This window comes from Kogia breviceps, chromosome 11 (assembly GCF_026419965.1).
Source record: "Kogia breviceps isolate mKogBre1 chromosome 11, mKogBre1 haplotype 1, whole genome shotgun sequence".
NCBI lineage: Eukaryota > Metazoa > Chordata > Mammalia > Artiodactyla > Physeteridae > Kogia > Kogia breviceps.
This window is the reverse complement of record NC_081320.1, coordinates 52,633,155-52,654,964: the sequence shown is the minus strand read 5'-3', so window position 1 is coordinate 52,654,964 and position 21,810 is coordinate 52,633,155. Positions and strand designations below refer to the sequence as shown.

Below are 21,810 nucleotides of genomic sequence, written 5' to 3'. Positions count from 1 at the left end.
CAAATCTCCAAATAAAAGAGAATATGAAAGAAACCCAATGTATTTTAAGATTTAGAAATAGATAATTTCTGGATATCTCACCCATTTATTCATATATTCAGTAAAAATATATAGACACCTAACATATACCAGACACCATTTTAAGCACTGGGCATGTAATATACCAAGAGAGTATGTTATAAACATATATCCAAACAAAATATCATTAAATTATTTATAGCAAGTACACTAGAAATACATTGTATTAGACTTTTTTTTTTTTTTTTTTTTTTAATTTTTTGTGGTACGCGGGCCTCTCACTGTTGTGGCCTCTCCCGTTGCGGAGCACAGGCTCCGGATGCACAGGCTCAGCGGCCATGGCTCACGGGCCCAGCTGCTCCGCGGTATGTGGGATCTTCCCGGACCGGGGCACGAACCCGTGTCCCCTGCATCGGCAGGCGGATTCTCAACCACTGCGCCACCAGGGAAGCCCTGTATTAGACTTTAAAGCACCTTTTTCATAAGTGGTCGTATTAAGTAAAAAAAATATAAGATCAGAAATAATTTTAATAACAAAATCAATAGGTTTGATATTTTCCTTAGTTTCTTTTGTATATATTTTAAAATATTTCTAATTTTTGTTACAGACAATTCATAAATGCATTATTTTTCAATTTCAAATAAAAGAATATAGAAAAAAGAAGAAGAAAAATCATCGCTATGTTAAAGCAAAGTTATCCTTGTTCCTTACTGCCAAGAACAATACTCAGTGGCACTGTGTGTACAAAATCTCCATTACAATGTATTAGACCCGAGGGAGATTTCTTTGATATGAAGCCTCTTTGAGAGAGAATTATCCAGGCCTTGCTTGTTTATATACACGCCAGGAAGCACACATTGAAGAAAACCTGCAATGGAATGGAGTTTGTTTTCCTCAGTTCAAAAGACAGAACTCAGAGCTATAGTAGCAACGACCTCCTCTTCAATTTTTTTTTTTTTTTTGCTGCGCTGCGTGTCTTGCGGGATCTCAGTTCCCCAAGCAGGGACTGAACCCAGGCCATGGCAGTGCAAGCCTGGAATCCTAACCAGCAGGCCACCAGGGAACCCCCCAATCTCCTCTTCAAAAGAATTTACTCCAAATTCAGTTCAGCGTTAATTTCCACCATCCCATCAGATAAAGGCTCATTTTATTCCTTAGCTATGAAAAAAATGAGTATAGCAACATCCTTTGTAAAATACTTGGGTTTGTTAAAAATGCCAAGGATGCGTTCAGCAATGAAAAGTCATTGCAAAGGTGCTGTTTTCACAATCGCCTTTTGTGGAATCCAAAGCGGCAGCAACAATTCCTGGTAGGACCCTCTTTTCCTGTACCATAACCGAGATCGGACAAGGAAACCGTATACCTGATTGATTCAGGAAATCAAAGTAATAAAACTGCCAGCAACAATGCGACCAAGCTATTAGAAGAAGGCTGGTTGAAAATTTAAGCACCCTTTTACTCATTAATCTCCAACTGCTAAAGACAAACAAAAAGTAAAATTAACATGATTGTAAACTAAACACTTGTGTCCTGTGGCTACCGTGCTGGCCTGCTGAGAGGGAGTGAGCTGATCAAAGCCAGGGAGTCCACGGAGAACTGCCGGATTAGTGCTGCTTCGGGGAGCGCACCACCGGATCCATTACCCAGCCTGTTTCGGGAACAGGTGAATACCGTAATTAATCTTGGCTTCAGTTTGGAGAGAAACAGGGAACCTACCTGCCCCATCCACTAAGTTTATATGTCAATCCCCCGAGCTCTGGGGAAAAGTTTTTAAATTGGTGTAAAGACTTTTTCTGCCCTTCCGAATGTGTAGAGAAGAAAGAGCTGGGAAGGGTTGCTGAGATCCCTAACTTCAGGCAGTTTAAGACGCCTCCCAGGAAAGCTGTTGATTGCTGCCTAGCTTGGTGTGACTCATCAAAGCGCCCAGAGCAACGGCTCTTCCGATGAAGCTGGCAGGATTTTAATGCAAGAAAATACTTGAAGATGCAGGGGGCCTCACCCCACAAACATAAACCAGGAAATTCAGACACTTGGAATTGGAGTTGCTCTCAAGGGCAAACTCATCTAATCAATGGGCTCTTGAATTGCTTAAAGCATGTCCAGGACTTTACGTATTATTCTAGATAAAGAAAAATGAATAGGCACCTGCCTTGTCCCTCCTTTGCACCAAATTCATTTTTTAAGCAATTAATTGTTCAAACAAAATATCTGCATCAGCAATAGAAATTTCACAGTAGAAACACTGAGGGCTTGCACTAAAATTCAGTGCTGAATGAACTGGGTAGCAAAGTAAAACAGAAAGTAATCCTTTTTCTTTGAGGAGACAACAAATTATGGTGTAAGCAAAAGATGCTAGATGGTGTCCTCTGACACCCCTAACATGGAGTGGTAGAGACCACCCTGTCACAGAGAACTGAAGAAAAGAAGGTGGAGAGGCCTGTTAGGAATTATAACACTTGGGTGCCCCTCCCTCTTTGACATCCTTGGTGATAGGCTGAGGCCCCAGTGAGGCACAAACTAGTCATCCAAGCATAAAACCTTAAAGAGTAAGGTCCTTTTCCCAGAGACACTACACACATTGATAAAAACGTGGCTTCACTATGACTACCTCCCCCATTCCACTCTGTCTTCCCCCACAATTCGGTAACAAAATATTACTACATATCTGAAATGTCATTGTTGCCCGCTTCTTTTCCTTTTTATTTCATCCGGATCTGATGTCCTACTATTAAAATTTTGCTTGGGGGACTGTCTTAGTTCAGGCTGTTATAACAAAATACCATAGATTTGGTGTCTTAAACCACAGGAATTTTTTTCTCACTGTCCTGAAGGCTGGGAAGTTCAAGATTGGGGTACCAGCAGATTTGGTGTCTGGTGAGGGCCCTCTTACTAGCTTGCAGATGTCAATCTTCTCATTGTATCCTCATAAAGCAGACAGCAAAAAGAGAAAGCAAGCTTCTTCCTGTTTCTTTTTCTAAGGGTACTAATCCCATCAAGAGGACTCCACCCTAGTTCTAACCTTTGAATTGGAGATTGAGGGGTACAAACAATCAGAACCTATATCAATTTCTGACAGTATCCAACTCCTATTTGTTCAAAGTCAACTGAGCAATATTGGACATGAATCCATGGAGAACAAATTCAACCATATATTTTATTTTTGTTGTTCAAAGTAGGGAGGGAGTCCATGCATGGTTGCCACCTATAATGCAACAGGGCTTGAGGTGAATTCCACATGGTCATTCAGCTTGAGTTAAGGAACACTCTTTAATGGGGAAACTTACAAGCCAAGGGTCAGGAAGAGAAGATGGCATGGTCTCAGGTCTTCCCATTATCCTAGAGAGAGGGATGCTATGGCTAGGTGCTGTGAGTATTCCAGGAGAGGGACATGTCCCCTGAGATGATACTTTTTTAGAGTAAAATTGTGAGAGGGCAGCCTTGTCAGAATGTGGAAACAGAGACTAGAGCCAGCGTGACTGAGTTTAGGTGCCAGCTGTCCAATACCTGGGGATCTAAGGGGCCCTTAAGAAGTTACAGCCCAGGACTTCCCTGGTGGCGCGGTGGTTAAGAATCTGACTGCCAATACAGGAGACATGGGTTTGAGCCCTGGTCCAGGAAGACCCCACATGCCATGGAGCCACTAAGCCCGTGTATCACAACTACTGAGCCTGCGCTCTAGAGCCTAAGAGCCACAACTACTGAGCCCTCATGCCACAACTACTGAAGCCCACATGCCTAGAGGACATGCTCCACAACAAGGGAAGCCACCGCAATGAGAAACCCACGCACCACAATGAAGAGTAGCCCCCGCTCGCCACAACTAGAGAAAGCCCACATGCAGCAGTGAAGACCCAACACAGCCAAATAAATAAAATAGTTAAGGTTTAAAAAAAAGAGAGAGAGAAGTTGCAGCCCCTTCTGTTAGGGGTAGAAATCTATCCTAGGAAGCTAAGTTTGGGTATAGCCCATCCTGCTGGCAGAAGGGGAGACCCTAGTCCTTCCTGGCATGATATGGGGGCAAACTCAGTACTAGCTCCCAAGGTCATTTTGGGTTGATCATACTCTTCTATTCATTATTCAAAGAGGGTTAGTAATAACCTGCTAATGGCCAGTGTAAACAGTACCGTGCTACAACAATTTGCTAGGTAAAGGAAGTACTTAGAGTTAATGGAAGATTGTTCAGAGATGGAAAACTTTTAATTGAGTACTTGTATTACATTCAGACACATCAGAATATTCAGTTACATACAGGGAGAAGGCAAAATGGAGATAGCCTATCAATTGGGGCAAAAAGATGAAGATACGATGAGATGAAGAAAGATATAAGAGAGAATAATACTTGAAATAAATTAATTCGACAGATATTTATTGAACACCTGTGCTAAGTTCTGAGGATAAGCAGGTGAGCAAGACAGATATGGCCCCTACTTGTCCTACAGACAAGTAAACAGCCCAGTATATCTTAAAAAGCTAAAATATTAATTTTTAAAGAGTTTTTCCTGAATTACTTGTACTAACATTTTAAAACTCTCTCAAGGTGAAATTCTATTTACCTGAATGAACCAAAAAAAAAGCTGATTGATAAACAGAAGCAATAATAAATTTTAAAGCAGAAATAAAATTTACCTAATCTTTAAAAAAGATTCAGAAAAGTTTTTCAATGTTTATTTTGTTCCAGATATATTTTAGGAAAAGACTGTCATACAAAGGCCTATTTAGGGAGAATTTTTTATCTTCAAAAATAAGAATCTTGGGCTTCCCTGGTAGCGCAGTGGTTGGGAGCCCGCCTGCCGATGCAGGGGATACGGGTTCGTGCCCTGGTCCGGGAAGATCCCACATGCCGCGGAGCTGCTGGGCCCGTGAGCCATGGCCGCTGAGCCTGTGCGTCCGGAGCCTGTGCTCCGCAACGGGAGAGGCCACAACAGTGAGAGGCCCGCGTACCACAGAAAAAAAAAAAAAAAAGAATCTTACAAGTGTCCAAGACCCTTCAGGTAACAATAAAGCAACATTTACCAAGCTTTCAAGGAAATGTTATTGTCTAATAGAAGGGCATTTTCAAATAAGCCAGAACTAAGAATACATACCCCCTTCATGAATAAGCTATTTCAAGACACATTCTAGAGCAAGAGATGATCAAAAGAAAAAATTCAAGCATAGGGAAGTTGCAGCTGGAAGAGACTGGCAATACGTACTGAAAACATTAGCTTTGCAGGGATGAGACTTGATAATTGGTGTAAATACACTTATACCAAAAAAAAAAAAAGACGAAAAATATGAATAGGCAAGCCTCACAGAAAGAAATACAATACAAATGGCTGGTAAAATATGAAAGATGATCACTTTCACCACTGATCACAAATATACAAGTTAAAATCACAAAGAAATACCACTTTCCAACCTATTATATTAATTTAAAAGAATTCTTTTTGAATACTAACAGAGGAACCAGCTTGACAGAGGAACCTATTGGCCAAATTTGGGACAATTTTAGCATCAAAAGAACAATGACTGTAATTGATTGAAAAACACTGACTATACAAGAAACCATGAGTCCATATGATACTAAAAAAAAAAAGTAAGAATAATAAAACAATCAGGCAAGCAAAGAAAATAAATAAAAAGTTCTTTGCAGGTGACCATTACACCAAGTTCTTACTCTGAAAGGGACAGGAATATTTTTCATTTGCAATAGTAATTGTATCACAGGGTGACCTAATAGTCCTAATTGATGAGGAAAAGCACTTCTTTCAAGAAAAATGTCAGCTATGAATGCAGACAGAATTTGAAAATCACAATTTGCAACCCCTAAGGGCATAATTAAGTCAAGAATTATCAGTGGATGCTAAAACTACTAGGTAAATTTTGATAGAGAGCTGGATATTCACTTGGTGCCAAAATTATCACCTCACAGATCACTAGCTAGTTCCAAGATGATTGTCACCACATAAACCCAGTGGTCAATCTTAATATCACCAACAAAGGAATAACCAGAGCTTCATTATGTGACTCCTAGTTACACCATTATGTGATGCAGTGTTTAGCCTGAATCTAACTAAGACATCAGAGTCAACTTCCAATAATAGAAAATATGGGGGTTATTGTTAAATGACAATCAGAAAAATCCAGAAATTAGGAGATTCTAGGGAACAACTATCCTGGTCTTTCCAAGTCAGTGTAATAGGAAAAATAAAAAGCTGGAGGGTGAGAGAGGGAGATAAAGAGGGACAGGAAAAGGAGTGTCTGTTTCTAGATTAAAGTACACTTCAGAGACCCAACAACCAAATGCAATCATAGTTCTTGATTGGATTCTAATATGAACAAACTTGCTGCAAAGACATTTTGGGGACAAGTGGGGGAAACTTGGGTGTGTTGATATTATTGTGGTTCTGTAGGGAAGTGTTCTTATTCAGATATGCATATCAGAACATTTAGGAGTGAGGTGGGGGTGGGGGAATTGGACAAAGATAGTCAAAAGGTACAAACTTCCAGTTACACGACAACTAAGTACTAGGGATGTGATGTACAACATGATAAATACAATTAACATTGCTGTATGTTATTTATGAAAGTTAAAAAAGTAAATCCTGAGTTCTCATCAAAAGAAAAAAATTGTTTGCTATTTCTTTAAATTTGTATCTATATGAGATGATAGATGGTCAGTAAACCTACTGTGATAATCACTTCATGATGTATGTGTTGGGTTGGCCAAAAAGTTTGAGTTTTTCCATAAGATGTTACAGAAAATGAAATTTTTGGCCAACCCAATAAATCAAATCATTATACGGTATGCCTTACACTTACAGAGTGCTATTTGTCAATTATATCTCAACAAAACTGGAGGAAAAAAATATTAGGAGTGAAATATTTAGGAGTCACAATGTCTATATTTTTAAAAACTTCAATTTAAAAAAAGTGAAACATATGACAAAATGTTAAAATAATTATTAAATTTAAGTGATAGATATATGGCTTTATTCTACTACTATCTCTACTTTTCTGCAGTTATAATTTTCATAAGGATAAAAAGCATTTTTAATATCTAGCATTTGTGAAGGTTTAAGGAAATAGACCATCTCATACACATTGTTGGTTAGAGTGTAAATTGGTATAACCTTCTTAGGGGACAATTTGGAATATATAAATTTTATTTTATTTATTTATTATTGAAGTATAATTGATTTACAATGTGTTAGTTTCATGTGTACAGCAAAATGATTCAGTTATGCATATATGTATAAATTAGGTTCTTTTTTAGACTATTTTCCATTATAGGTTACAAGATGGAGTATAGCTCCCTGTGTTGTACACTAGGTCCTTGTTGTTTATCTATTTTATATATAGTAATTTGTATCTGCTAATCCCAAACTCCTAATTTTCCCCTCCCCCCTTTCCCCTTTGGTAACCATAAGTTTGTTTTCTATGTTTGCGAGTCTATTTCTGTTTTGTGAGTTCATTTTTATCATTTTTAAAATATTTATTTATTTGGCTGCACCAAGTCTTAGTTACAGCACGCGGGATCTTTAGTTGCGGCATGCGAACTTTTAGTTGCGGCAGGTGGCGATCTAGTTCCCTGACCAGGGATCGAACCCCAGCCCCCTGCATTGGGAGCGCAGAGTCTTAGCCACTGGACCACCAGGAAAGTCCCATTTGTATCATTGTTTTAGATTCTGTGATATGTTTTCGATATCATATTTGTCTTTCTCTGTCTGATAAATTTTATTTTTAAATATACATATCCTTTGACATAGTAATCCCATCATTAAGAGTCTATTAATGACTAGTGATACAAGTGTAGAGGATATATGTATAAGGATGTTTACTATAGCATTGTTTATAATATAAACAAATCTGAGACAAATGAACCAGTGAAATGGTTGAATATATTTTGACAAATATTACATATTATTTATGACAAAGAATACCATATTACTGTTAAAAAGAAAAAGTAGGTGTATATTTCCTATATTGGTTTGCTAGTGCTTCCATAAGAAAGTAACACAGACTAGGTAGGAGGTTTAAACAACAAAGATTTATTTTCTCACAGTTCTGGAGGCTAGAAATCTGAGACAACATGTCAGCAGGGTTGGTTTCTTCTGAGGCCTCTCTCCTTGGCTTGTAAATGGCTGTCTTCTCCTGTGCTTTCACATGGCCTTTGCTCTGTGCCATCTGTGTCCAAATTTCCTCTTCTTATAAGGACATCAGTCATACTAGAGTAGGGGCCACACTAATGACCTTATTTAAACCCACCAAATATAGTCACATTCTTGGGTGCTGGAAAATAGAACTTCAACATATGAAATTTTGGGGACACAATTCAGTCCATAACATTTACTAACATAGAAAGATGCTCATGATTTTTTTGGTTAAAAAAAAAATCAAGGAGCAGGACAACACGTGCAGTACGATCCCTTTATTTATTTTTCAAAATTACAAAACAATAAAATCAAAACCTCTGGTACATGTTTATATGCGGTTTGGGTTATATTGAAAACATTCTGGAAAGATAGATACCCAGCCGTTAATAATGGTTCCCTGGGGAGTAAAAATGGAGTTAGGAATGGAAGGGAGGGAGAGATTTCCACTCTCTCTTTTCTTTTTTTACAAACATGGGTTAGATTTGTGTTTGTTTTGTTTTGTTTTTTTGATGTGGACCATTTTTAAAGTCTTTTTTGAATTTGTTACAGTATTGCTTCTGTTTTGGTATTTTGACCATGAGTCATGTGGGATCTTAGCACCTCCTGCATTGGGATCAGGGATCGACTGACCAGGGATCGAGCTCACACCCCCTGCATTGGAAGGCAAGTCTTAACCACTGGACCACCAGGGAAGTCCCATGGGTTACATTTGTAATTGGAAAATTTTAGCTTAAAAAGTACAGCTACAATGTAGAGCCCCCCACAAAGGAAAACATATTCTTCCTTGAAAGAAAGTATCCTTATTGAAATGGGGGTTGGGGACTGGCATTTGATCCCAGGTAGATTAACAAAGTTGGGGAAAATGGGAAGAAACAACTAAAAATGAGGCAAACTACAAATAACGTAAAGCAGAATTAAAAAGTATTGTTCTGATTTTGACTTTGATAGTTACATAAATGAAGGCTTAAAGCTGTCTTTGAAACACTTTAGGATTTCCTTGAACTAGTAGAATTGAAAGCAGTTTACCTTTCTTCCAAATTACTGCAGCAGGTAAGAGCAAACAAAGCATTCTATACAGAGAAAAAAGCAAAACAAAAGCATTCTATAAGAGAAAAAAAAGAAAGGAAAGAAGAAAAAGAAATATTTCAAAATTAAATACATAAACAAAGAGAAAAATTAGGAGATAAGAGTTATGGTAATCAATGTAAATAAGAGTTAGATTTATTGAATCCTATGTTCCTGGCGCTGAGCTAAGGACTCTGCCCTGTGCAGGTAACAGAATCAGCCTGCAACCCTTTCTGGCTTTGGGGTTTGAAACAAGGCTGAGCCCTGAAGAGAACTCTATGCAGCTAGTAACAAATGTCTTGGTTAGAAACCTTGAGGAAAGGAGACTTTGTCTCCCAGTCTGGCAAGATTCCCTAAACTGTTGGGGAGATGGGGAGAGGTGGGAGAAGAATTAGCCCTGTGATGCTTCTGGGGTGAGACCACAAGCCCTTCCAATGAGCCCTAGACAAAACCTAGAGGCAGCAGTGATCCTCGAGGCCCATGTGCCAAGAGGACAGGAAGGTGCATTTACCAGGGCCCAGGGCCAGATGTACGCAATTTGTCCTAACTCCCCCATCAGCAAATACCCTATTCCAGGAAGCCACTATTGACCTTCCCAGCCCTCAAGTTTAGGCAGCCTGCTTTAGGCCTCCCTAAATGCCCTGACCCCATCTTATTACGGACCATACTATATTTTAATGATCTTTGTATATGCTTGTTCTCCTTCACTAGACTGTGAATTCTCAAGAGCGGGAATTAAGTATCTCCTGTGCCTGACACATAGCAGGCGATTTAGTTCTACAACAGAAGAATATCACTTATATTTGACTGTTTCCTCACTAAACTCTAAACTCCATAAAATTAAAGAATATACATCTGGTTTTATGCATGGTTAAATCACCGGAGCCTCACACAGTGCTTGGCACAGATTAGATTTTCAATAAATATTTTTGAATGAATAATTCTGTCTTCTCTATGATTCTGTCTTCTCTATCTACTGTGTCACATTCCAAGAAAAAGCAGCTTCTTGACATTCTTCTCCTTGTAACGACTTAGCGTTTTAAATTGTTTCTGCCCTTTCACTTTAAAAAATTTGTCATCATTTTCCCGTTTTCATCTTTACACTCCCATGGAACATGATCTCCACTATTTGAAAGTGTGCGATTTTGTTTCAGCCTTGTATTTATCCTCCTATTGCAAACTGCCAGCCTTCCTATCAACCTCCCTTACCTAACTGCTAGAATGCCATGAACCAGGGGCGGTACTTAGAGGTGAACAGTTAGCCTCCAATTTACAAGCTTGCTTCTCTCCGGGGTAACTGCAAAGTCACACGTTCCTGGGTGTGACCTTTTCACGACATAATCTCCTCAACGAGTGGGTTAATTAGGTTATGTATGACTATAACCGATTAAATTAAAAGTGTGGTATAATGGAAGAGTTAAAATAGTATTCGCTAGGCAAGGTTGTGAAGTTTTTAAAAATGTATGATATAGGCTTTCTTAAGAGAATAAGAGAAACTAGGAAAACATGTTCCAAATTACCTTACAAGCAGTTAGTCTGGATCGACAGTCCCACTGACAAAGGAGGGGACATGCAGACAACGTACCGGTGTCTGCAGCCGGAGCCGGCGCCTCTGTGGGCGGAGCCACCTGAGCCTCCAGGGACCCAAAGGGAGAGGGGGCGGGGTCAAGGCGGGTCCAGGCCTTCAGGGGCGGGGCCGCAGCGGGCGAGGGGCAGGCTGGGAAGCGGCGCCATATTGGCGTCGGCCGCGCTGTATTGTCATAAATAGAGCCGGTTTTCTGGTGTTTTCACTACTCGGTTGGATGCCTCGGCCGTAGTAAGTGAGAGAGTGAGCGAGCAAGCGAGCTACAAGCGAGCGGAGGAAAGTGGACAGGAGAGGAGGAGAAGGGAAGAGCACGAACAGGACTCCAGAGCGAAAGACTCGCCGGTGAGGGAGGCGCAGGAAGCGATGAAAGAGATGTCTGCGTAAGTGGTGGGGGCCGGCGGTTGGGGGCGAGGCATAACGGGGTGGGCTGGGGTGGCCGGCCTGGCACCCCGTTTCTGTTCCCTGCCCCTCGCACCGTGCCCTGAGCTCTCTCAATGGTCTGCTTCCCCTCTCGCGGCCGTTTGGCAAGGGCACCTCCCCTACACCCGGCGGCTCACCTGGCCACCGCTGCACAGACTCGGGGACTGCAGGAGTCCCCATCTGCCCCTGGCTGTCCTACCTCAGAGGACGCCCCCAGACAAGGTTGCGGCGGAAGAGAGGCGCGTGTGTCCGTGGGGAGAAATTGTCGGTCACTCTCCTGCCCCCAGCGCTGTCTGAGCCGGTCTCTGCTCCTGTCTGCATTGGCGCAAATACCATCCCCCTCCCTCCCCCTCCTCCCTTCCTGACCGGCTGTCTCCACGTCTCCTGGAGTGAATGTCCTATCCCAGCCCATGGGTTTCTCTTTCGTAATGACTATGGTCTTTTCACCCTCCCCTGGTCTCCCCACCTATCCACAGTACATCTGCCGGTCTATACCTCCTGCTCATACTTTGATAAGTCAGAAACAGTGTCCGTGCTTGGCAAGATTTTGTTGTAGCTTCTTACATTTTGGTTTATTAGGAAATAATTTAAACATACAGAAAAATGCAGAGAATAACATAAGCATCATTTGTGTAGCCACCATCCATCTCTCCCAAAGCATAACGTTCCGTGTGTGTGTGTGTTTGTGTACACACACATCTTTATTTAAAAGAAAACAAGCATACCGAATACATCTGAACGATTCTGTTACCTTCTTCACTGGTCCATCTACCTCCCTCTCCAGAGTTCCCCACAGTTCCAAATTTGATGCTTATTGCTGCATGTTTTTTTATGCTATTACTACATATGTATAATATGTAATGCCATAATCAGCATTTACTTGTTTTTAAGCTTTATATAACTAGTATCACACTTGTCATTCAACAACTTCTTTAGTGCAACATAGTATCTTTGAGATTTGTCCATGATAGTATTTTCAGCTCTAATTAATACGTATTAACTACTGTATTGTATTCCATTGTAGGGATACACCCTAATTTAGTCCTTTTCCTGTTAGTGATTATTTTAGGTCATTTCTAAGTTTTTTTTGTTTGTTTTTTAATGTTACAGTGTGGCAGTGAACATTTTTGTACATGTCTCCTTGTACACTTGTACTAGACTTGCTCCAGGGGTGTTTACTTATAAGTGGAATTGGTGAGTGGAAGGGAATGTGGAATTCTGTTGCTTGCTTTGTTTTCCTGTCTAGATGAGGGAGGTTCAGAATAATGGATTTGGAATTTCAGTGCTAATAGGGACCTTGATAGCCAACTTTTTCAGCATAGAGATAAGAAAGTGGGGCCCAAGGTAGCTGGTGTCATAGACTTCACTTAGACGATGAAGAAAACAGTTAACTAGAGTGACAGAATGTTAGGACTATAAACTCTGATGCAAGCAAGGAATGTTAATGTGGGTTTCTCGGCAACAAATCTGGTTGTGATTTCTTTTTAAAAGCTAGACTATTTCTAGCTTTGGGATGTTTTTGTTTCTTGGGGGGGGGCATTGTTTTTACTTAGAGCTTTCTTTCAGGTGGCTAACTGCTTTTCAAAGACTGACTGTAGATGGTACTTGACTTAAGTCTGCAGGGTGTGTAGTGGAGGTGGCGCTGGCCCTGCTCCCATTCAGGCTCTTTGCATTTGAGCTGAGTGGTGTTGGTACAACTGTCCTGATGCCAACACAGGCTGCTTTTGGCTTGAAAGACATGCTAACCGTGAAAGCTTGAGGCAGTATGAATAGTCCTTCATCAACATAAGCACAAAATATCCTTTTTTTGTTAAAAAAAAAAAAAAGCGGGGGCTCCAACCATTAGGACTTAGTAAACTTTTAAGGTAGCTAAAGTAATGAGTGGATTGAGAGATTTAATGTATCAGTAGATGATACTTTAAATTTTTTCTGCTGTTTCATTTTTCTTGAACAGAAACACCATGCTGGACAACCAGCGTCAACAAAAGCATTATGGAATCACCTCTCCAATTAGCTTGGCATGTCCGAAAGAAATTGATCATATTTACACACAGAAATTAATTGATGCCATGAAACCATTTGGAGTATTTGAAGATGAGGAAGAATTGAACCACAGGTATGTCACTTAAAAATGCAAAATGTTTTATAGTACATTCTTTAATCATTAATTCTATGAACATATATCAAGTACCAATTATGTCCCTGCCTAGGGATATAAAAATGACAAAATGAAGAGAAAACTTGGCCCTCCTGGAGTTTATATTTTAGTTGAAGGCTAGAGGAGGAAACTAATAATTAGCCAAGTAAGTATAGTAAATACAGTGTTACACATGACAAGTGCTGCTGAGAAGAATGAAGCTGGGAGAGGAGGTTGTCAGGGAAGGCCTCATTGACATTTGAGGGAAATTTTAAAAGGTGAGGGAGGAGCTATGTGGTTATGAGGGAAGAGCATTCTAGGCAGAAGGCTTGAAGTGGGAGTGTACCTGGTATATTTAAGAAATAGACAGCATGGTAGCCTAGGTATGTGAAGCAGAGTGAATAAGAAGGGGAATGTGGACTTAAAGTAAATGAGGTGGGAAGGAGCTTGGAAGGAAAGGTCACTTAGGACCTTGAAAGCCATTTATAACGGTTTTGGCTTTTACTCTGAGTGAGATGGGAAGCTGTTAGGGTTTTGAGCAAAAGATTGACATGATTTACTCATGTTTAACATAGTCACTCTGGCTGCTTTACCGAGCATAGTCTGAAGGGGGGGTCAAAGGCAGAAGCAGGGAAACTAGTTAGGAGGCTATTATAACAACCCAAGGAAAAACATGATGGTGGCCAGAAGTAGGGATGGCAGTGGAAGTGATAAGAAGTAGTAGAATTCTGGATGTATTTTAAAAGTAGGGTGGTTTTATGACTGTGGAATGTGAGGGGGTGGGAGGGGAGGGGTCAAGGACGATGCCAAGATTTTTGGTCTCAGCATCTTGAAGGATGGGATTCCATTACCTGGGGAAGGCTGAAGGAGAAGCAGGTTCAGACAGATCAGGAATTCAGTTTTTCATGTGTTATCTTTGAGATGCCTAAACTCTTCTATCTTCTTCTTTTTTTTTTTTTTTTTGTAAATCTGGATTTGGATATGCCATTGGTTGCAAGTTTGTTTTAATATCAAATTGCTTTTATTAAGTAAATTTTATAAAAATTAGGCAATAAATTATTTACCTGTTTTTATTATCCAAAAACTCATAACTGTCAGTGAGAGAATGCTAACCTCTATTATCACCACACTGAATTGATTTTATTCCATAGTAAGGCCAAGAAAGTTGACAGTTCAGTTGGCCTCTGCAGCTTTATTGAAGGTAATTTTGATTTTTTTATTAGGCTTTTTGAATTTTGAAAATACCTCAAAGACCAAAATACTATCATCACATTTATCGTCTCTTTGGAACTCTTAGGAACCTAAGAATGCCAAAGAGATGTGCCATGTGTCAACAGATGTGATAGCATTAGCACGTGTATAATATGCTTTTACTCTAGCACCAACACAAAGGTACTGCCTATATGTTTAATTACTTTTTAAAATACTGTTTGTTTTTGGTGTTTGTTTATTTTCATCTAAAGCATGTTATTTTTTATTATAGGCTGGTTGTTCTTGGTAAACTGAACAATTTAGTAAAAGAATGGATTTCTGAGGTCAGTGAGAGTAAGGTAAGACTCTAAACTAAATTGAATTCATAGTTTCATTATGTCCTGGTAGTAAGATGCAGAGTTTAGAATAATCAGAAATACATTAAAACTTTTTAGTATACTTGGAAATGAATTGGTGTAGACATTGAGTCCTAAATAAGTGAGGATTTACCCCAGAGGTAGCCAGTGTCTGACTGCAATTCCACATAAATGTCTTGCTTGACTCACATGTCGTAGATCAAAATTTAAATACTGAGATTTTACCTTAAAAGCCAGATTTCAGACTTCTTGTGAAATACCAGGTCTGGCAGCACTGGGCCTTCCTTTGCGCAAAGGCAGGAAGAGGCTTGAATGGAATTGGGCTCCTCCCCTTCGGTGCTTCATGGTCCCCATCACTCCCTGCTCTCTCTGACACAGCAACTGTCAGTTATCAGTTTCTGTGTTTCTTATGTGTATACTTTGGTCATTTACATACCTGCCTGGCCCCTGAGACCTAGGAGTTTGCAAACCCTAATTTATAGTTACACAACTTTTTCCCCCTCTGGTAGCTTAACTATTTTTCTTCTAAAATCGATTACATTTTTCTTGCCTTCTTAGACTATTTTGAGTATAATTGAATTCTCATTTGTCAGGGAATCATCACTGAATATTATTTTACTGGCTGTAGTAAAATGAGGTAGGGCATGTTCAACTGGGTAATACTATTTGCCCCTTCACTAAGTGGCTCAAACTGTTGTATTTTAAATTTTAGGGTTGGTTTGTTTTTTTACAGTTTTCCCATCTCTTAACAGCATTCAGCTGAAAGTTAATGGCTCACAGCAGTAGTGTCTCTCTCTGTCAAATCCCTTTCTGCCCATTAATCTGCATCAGTTTAGAAATTAGATAAACACCTGTTAGAATTCTTTCTTTTATTATTTCCTTCTGTACTTATGATACATATATAAAATTGGTTCTTTTAAAAAATGGGCTCTGAATAAGGTTATGAGGGACTATGCTAGTCTACAGTCATTGAGTTTAAATAAATGGTCTTCACGCTGTTTACTTTTGCTGCCAAATGACTATCTCGCTCATTTCTGAGCTCACAGCAGGGTTATCAATAGTAGAGGTTTCCAGTTAGTTTGAATTCTGAGCAGATGAAATGCTAGTCATGACTAATAAAAAAAAAAAAAATTCATGCTTGTTTCTCTGCTACTAGCTGATCAACTCCTTAAGAAATAAACCTGTCTTATTCACCTGTGCAACCTCAGGACAGAGCTCAGGCATCGAATAAATGTCAGCCCATAATTGCTATGGGTATGCAAACCAGATACACAACTTGCTAGAATTATTTTAAAATCATAGTATCAAGCTTTATGACTTCTTGTGTGGTCTTTATGTCAGCTGATGTGGTTGTGCTGAGGTCTTTGCTCCCATCCGTATTCTAGGATACATCAAGGGAAGTCAAGTGTTAAACTATTCACAAAAGAGGCTAGATTACTTTATTGAGAGATAAACCTAACTAATTTTCTTACTGTGTGGTTTTTTGCACCTAAAAGAAAAATCCAGTAGAATCTGTTCCAAGGTCAAAAGGTTTTTTTGTTTTTAATTATTTAAATTGCTTTTTCCCTCATTTCATTCACATCAGTGCTTTAATCTGCAAAGACCAGTAGCTGGTTTCCATTTAATATCTAGGCATAAAACCGTTGTTAAAAATTTGAGGCTTTGCTACTATTTGGCATTTTTTAAGCAAAGAAAATAAAATATCTAATCATTTAAAAAATTTTAATAGGTTTTAACATCTTTATTGGCATAGATAAGCTGATTGGTCTTTTTTTATATCATTATAATTCCCTTTCATTTATGCATATTTTAGTTTGAAAAATATCTGAAGGATTTGAGTTAGATCAAAGATCATTTTAATATTCTACACACAGTTGGAATATTTAAAGTTTAAACAGTCCAGAACTCCAAGTCAAATCATTTTAGTTAAATACTGTGGTTTGTGAGGAAAATACTTTACTCTGTGATTCAGTTTATCACTTTCTCATAAATTAAGAAGAAATCATGCTTTTCAAAGTAGGAAGGTAAACTAAACGGGACTTCTCTATCCTTTTGATTCATGTTAGTCATCAATAATTTTATTAACTCTCTCTAGCTATTATTTGTGGTACTCTTGAAACATGTCCATTAAACAGAGAAAATAACAAACATAATGTCCTGTTATGCAGATACTTTTAGTCAAGTTCATTAGCAGATGTTACTCTTTGGAACTTGGACTGGGCATTTTGGGGAAATAGAAGTCGTAGACATAGTTCTCACTTTCAAGGAATTCAAATATAGTTGAAGAGATGGAACTAACATACACAGAATAAAAAAGTCAATAAATGTAGTATGAAAGTGGTTAAAGATAATAACAGTAGAGGAGCACAGGGGAAAAAAGAGCTTGTTACAAGGTGGATAATCAAAGAAAACTTCATGAGGGAGGTGGAACTTGAAGTGATCTTTGAAAAATAGATGGTATTGAGATACCCAGAGAGGATGGGCAAGCATTTGAGAGAAGGAAAATGGCAAATGCAATGGAAAGGAGACTAGGTTATGTAACATGTTGGCATTTGGAGCTTCAGAAGGGAATATCAGGAGACAAGTCAAGAAAGATCCTTAAGAGCATACTGTGGAAGTCCTTGGGATCCAAGGATCAGTATCCGTAGAAGAATGCATTGGCAAGTTTTGAGCAGAAGAGTTATGTAATAGAGTTAATTTAAGAACACCAGCCAGTGCATTTTTAACAAAATGGAGTAGGAAATAAAGACTAATGGCAAGGGGGTAACTTATGATACTGTTAAATAGCACAGAATGGGAGTCGGTGGGGAGAAAGTGACATGTGAGGGATATAACCTAAGAATTGGTAAGCCAGGAAGAATAATAATGACTTACAGGTATGGGCAGTAAGGAAAATAAGGAACAAAAATAGAGAAATCAGGAGGTATACCTAGTTTATCATAGGAATAATTTTTTGCTAGGTTTCAGGCATGGATATTGAAGTGGATCAGAAAGTCTGAGTGAAAATATCTGATGGGCAGTTAGAATTGACTTTAGAGAGAAGTGAAAAGTAGTGTTGTAATTCTGGTACAATCCAAAATATGTTAATTAAAGTTGTTAGATTAGCTCTCATAAGGAGATCATGTCAAGAATTACCCTACTTTCTTGCAGAAATATTACAGAGCTAGAATCAATAAGTTAAGCATATCTGTAACAAAAACTAAAGGGGAGATGGTATTAGTCAAGAGTATGATAACTGTAGAGAGCTGAAAGTGCATTAATTTGGTAGTTGCAAGTTCCTTGGTGACTATTAAGAGTGATGGAGCCAAATCAGGTAATTTGGGGTGACAGGTAGGGTCAAGTGATAAATGTTTTTCTTAAGAAAAACATGTGTGCATGTATACTGGACACAAATTTGTCTTGTCTTTCCTCTGGGAATACCTTCATTACTTCAGCTGCAATCAAAAAAGCTCTGAAGTACTTTTACAAATGTCAGCTCACCAAACTTGACAAATGTAGTACATATCAGTAGCATTTAGGCAATTTTTAAAAATTGAGGTATAGTTTATTTACAATATTATATAAATTTCAGGTGTACAACATAGTGATTCTCAATTTTTAAAGGTTATATACTCCACTTATAGTTATTATAAAATATTGACTATATTCCCTGTGCTATACAATATATCCTTGTAGCTTATTTATTTTATACATAGTAGTTTGTACCTCTTAATTCCCTACCCCTATCATGTCCCTCTCCCTTTCCCTCTCCCCACTAGTGACCACTAGTTAGTTCTCTGTATTTGTGAGTCTGTTTCTTTTTTGTTATATTCACTAGTTTGTTTTATCTTTTAGATTCTACATGTTAGTGATATCATACAGTGTTTGTCTTTCTCTATCTGACTTATTTCACTAAGCATAATACCCTTGAAGTCCATCCACATTGTTGCAAACGGCAAAATTTTATTCTTTTTTATGGCTAATATTCCATTCTGTATATATACCGCATCTTTAAACGGCAAAATTTTATTCTTTTTTATGGCTAATATTCCATTCTGTATATATACCGCATCTTTATCCATTCATCTGTTGATGGACACTTAGTTTGCTTCCGTGTCTTGGCTATTGTAAATAATGCTGCCATGAACATTAGGGTGCATATCTCTTTTCAAATTAATGTTTTCATTTTCTTTGGATATATACCCAGGATTGTAATTGCTGGATCATGTGGTAGTTCTTTTTTTAAAAAATTATTTATTTATTATTTGGTTGTGCCAGGTCTTAGTTGCGGCAGGTGGGCTCCTTAGCTGCGGCTCAAAGGCTCCTTAATTGTGGCTCGCTCCTTAGTTGCTATGCATAGGCTCCTTAGTTGCGGCATGCATGTGGGATCTAGTTCCTTGACCAGGGATCAGACCTAGGCCCCCTGCATTGGGAATGTGGAGTCTTAACCACTGCACCACCAGGAAGTCCCTGGTAGTTCTGTTTTTAGTTTTTTAGGAACCTTACTACTGTTTTCTACAGTGGTTGCACCAATATACATTCCCACCAATAGTCTACAAAGGTTCCCTTTTCTCCACATCCTTGTCAACATGTATTAGAGCATTTAGACATTTTTTTTTTTTTTTTTTTTTTTTTTTGGCGGTACGCGGGCCTGTCACTGTTGTGGCCTCTCCTGTTATGGAGCACAGGCTCCGGACGCGCAGACTCAGCGGCCATGGCTCACGGGCCCAACTGCTCCGCAGCATGTGAGATCTTCCCGGACCGGGGCACGAACCCATGTCCCCTGCATCGGCAGGCGGACTCTCAACCACTGTGCCACCAGGGAAGCCCTTAGACAATTTTAATGCTAAATAATTTGAACAATTGAATGCCTTAAAAATTATTTATTTTATTTTAGAATCTCCCACCTTCTGTTGTGGCTACTGTTGGTGGAAAAATTTTCACCTTTGGCTCCTATAGGCTTGGAGTACACACCAAAGGTAATTGCTTTTCTATGTTTTACTGATAAGAACTTTCAATAACAAACTTATTTGTTGTTCATAATTAGAAAATACAGAGGAAAATATTCCCATTATCTCACTACTATTGTACTGTATTATTTCCTGTACTCATCTTACGTAGTTTCTTCTGTACATATGTTTGTGTATACAAAAATGTAATACATATTCAATATACTGTTCTTGATAATAAATACTTTGATTTGCAGGAGCTGACATTGATGCACTTTGTGTTGCTCCAAGACATGTGGAGAGATCTGATTTTTTTCAGTCTTTTTTTGAAAAATTGAAACATCAAGATGGCATTAGAAACTTAAGAGTAAGTATCCTCTCATATTTAATATTTTGAATTTGTTAACAGATAACTGCAAAAGCTAGGGCTTATGATGGTTGACATATTTCTTAAGAAGTTGCTGTATCTTGTTAAAATAACAGTAATGACTAAAAACATGGGCTTTTTAGTTATACATACCTGCGTTGAGTCTAGAATCTACCACATATTAGCTCGTGGATTTTGGTCAAGTTACCTATTGTCTCTGAGTCTCAGTTTCCTTAGTTATCAAATGAAGATCTAGTGATAACATTCTTATAAAGTTTTTTGGAGGATTGATGAGATAATTTACATAAATCATTTACTATAATATCTGATAAATGGTTGATGCACAGCAAATGGTGGCTCATTATTATGTATAAGGTTCAACTAGTAACTCTTTATGTGTGTATATCTAGCCATTCATTCAGCAAATAAAATTTCAGCACCAATGATTCATCAGATACTGGCCTTAGTCCCACAAATACAAGAGCGAACAAGATAGTTTATGTGAGGGAGGGACTGGGGGTACTAAACGAACAGGTAGTTTTAATGCAACCTCAAGTGCTTGGATAAGGCGAAGCTCAGGAGATTTGTGTTATTTGGGTGTCTGGAAATGGAGAAGGAGGTTAAGAATTTGTTAGGTTGGGGAATTTCCCGGTGGTCCAGTGATTAGGACACCAAGCTACCAGTGCAGGGGGCGAGGGTTTCATCCCTGGTCGGAGAACTAAGATCCACACATGGCAGTGGGGCCAAAAAATTTACAAAAAAGAAAAAAAAAATGTTAGGTTGGGGGATTAAAGAAGGCTCAGAGAAACGTTTCTACTAAATCCAAATGATATAGATTTTTTTTGATAGATAGTCATGGGGTCTGATATTTTAATATCTAACACTAGTGCTTTTTGTAAATAATCAGTTTTCAGCTAAGTTCAACAAATAGTAAATACCCAGATGATAGCAGTTCTGCCTGCCAGTTTTTGATGAATATTTTTAGAAGGATAATATGTTAGGTAACTACTGTCATGGACATTTTGTGTATCTTAAACAACACAGTCACAAAGTAGAAGTGCTTGCTTAGCTAGAATGAGAAACTAAGAAAATTTTCACTTTTCCTACTGAGTTAAAATAAAAATTGGGAGAAAAAGTATTCATGTTATTGGCATTTGGGAAGGGTAAAGGATTACACCTTATTTGTTATAATTGTTTTCTTTTATTGTAGGCTGTAGAAGATGCCTTTGTGCCTGTTATAAAATTTGAATTTGATGGAATTGAAGTAAGTGTTAAATATTTTTCTGACTTTACAATTGAACTATTTAACCTATAGGGGTTTGTTTGTTTGTTTTATAGTTTAAAAGTCAGACTTATATAGGCACGAATTTTAAGGAATCAAATAGTCTAGTCATGGTGAGTCCTTCCTCACCATGGAAAAGGAACCAACCTTCATCCCTACCCCCAAGATGTTTATACACATCCTTCTCCTTCCCATAATCTCCTAAAATAATTATATTATTATAGTTTTAGTCAGAGCATTATTCAGTGTTTATCTCATTATGGTCTTATAAATAATGTTCAAAACTGAGCACAAAATGTACTAG

At 38.5% G+C, this 21,810-nt stretch overlaps 1 protein-coding gene and 1 long non-coding RNA gene across 4 annotated transcripts in view; both read left to right on the top strand.

Annotated features, from left to right (window-relative positions):
• The window catches only part of PAPOLG (poly(A) polymerase gamma), a 419,007-nt gene that overhangs the window by 374,723 nt on the left and 22,474 nt on the right, over positions 1–21,810 (top strand). The window contains exons 1-6 of one of the 3 annotated variants that reach the window (XM_059079254.2): positions 10,927–11,184; positions 13,179–13,340; positions 14,845–14,911; positions 19,806–19,887; positions 20,115–20,224; positions 21,435–21,488. In XM_059079254.2, the coding sequence (XP_058935237.1) occupies positions 11,168–11,184; positions 13,179–13,340; positions 14,845–14,911; positions 19,806–19,887; positions 20,115–20,224; positions 21,435–21,488 (492 nt within the window). In that variant the 5' untranslated portion in view covers positions 10,927–11,167. Of the gene's footprint in view, positions 1–10,926; positions 11,185–13,178; positions 13,341–14,844; positions 14,912–19,805; positions 19,888–20,114; positions 20,225–21,434; positions 21,489–21,810 lie in introns of those variants that run through there. The other 2 variants (XM_059079255.2, XM_067007562.1) reach the window with 2 other exon arrangements.
• Positions 13,500–14,716, top strand: LOC136792152 (uncharacterized). Its single transcript, XR_010835537.1, has 3 exons — positions 13,500–13,527; positions 14,513–14,562; positions 14,659–14,716. It is a non-coding gene; the product is annotated as an uncharacterized lncRNA (long non-coding RNA).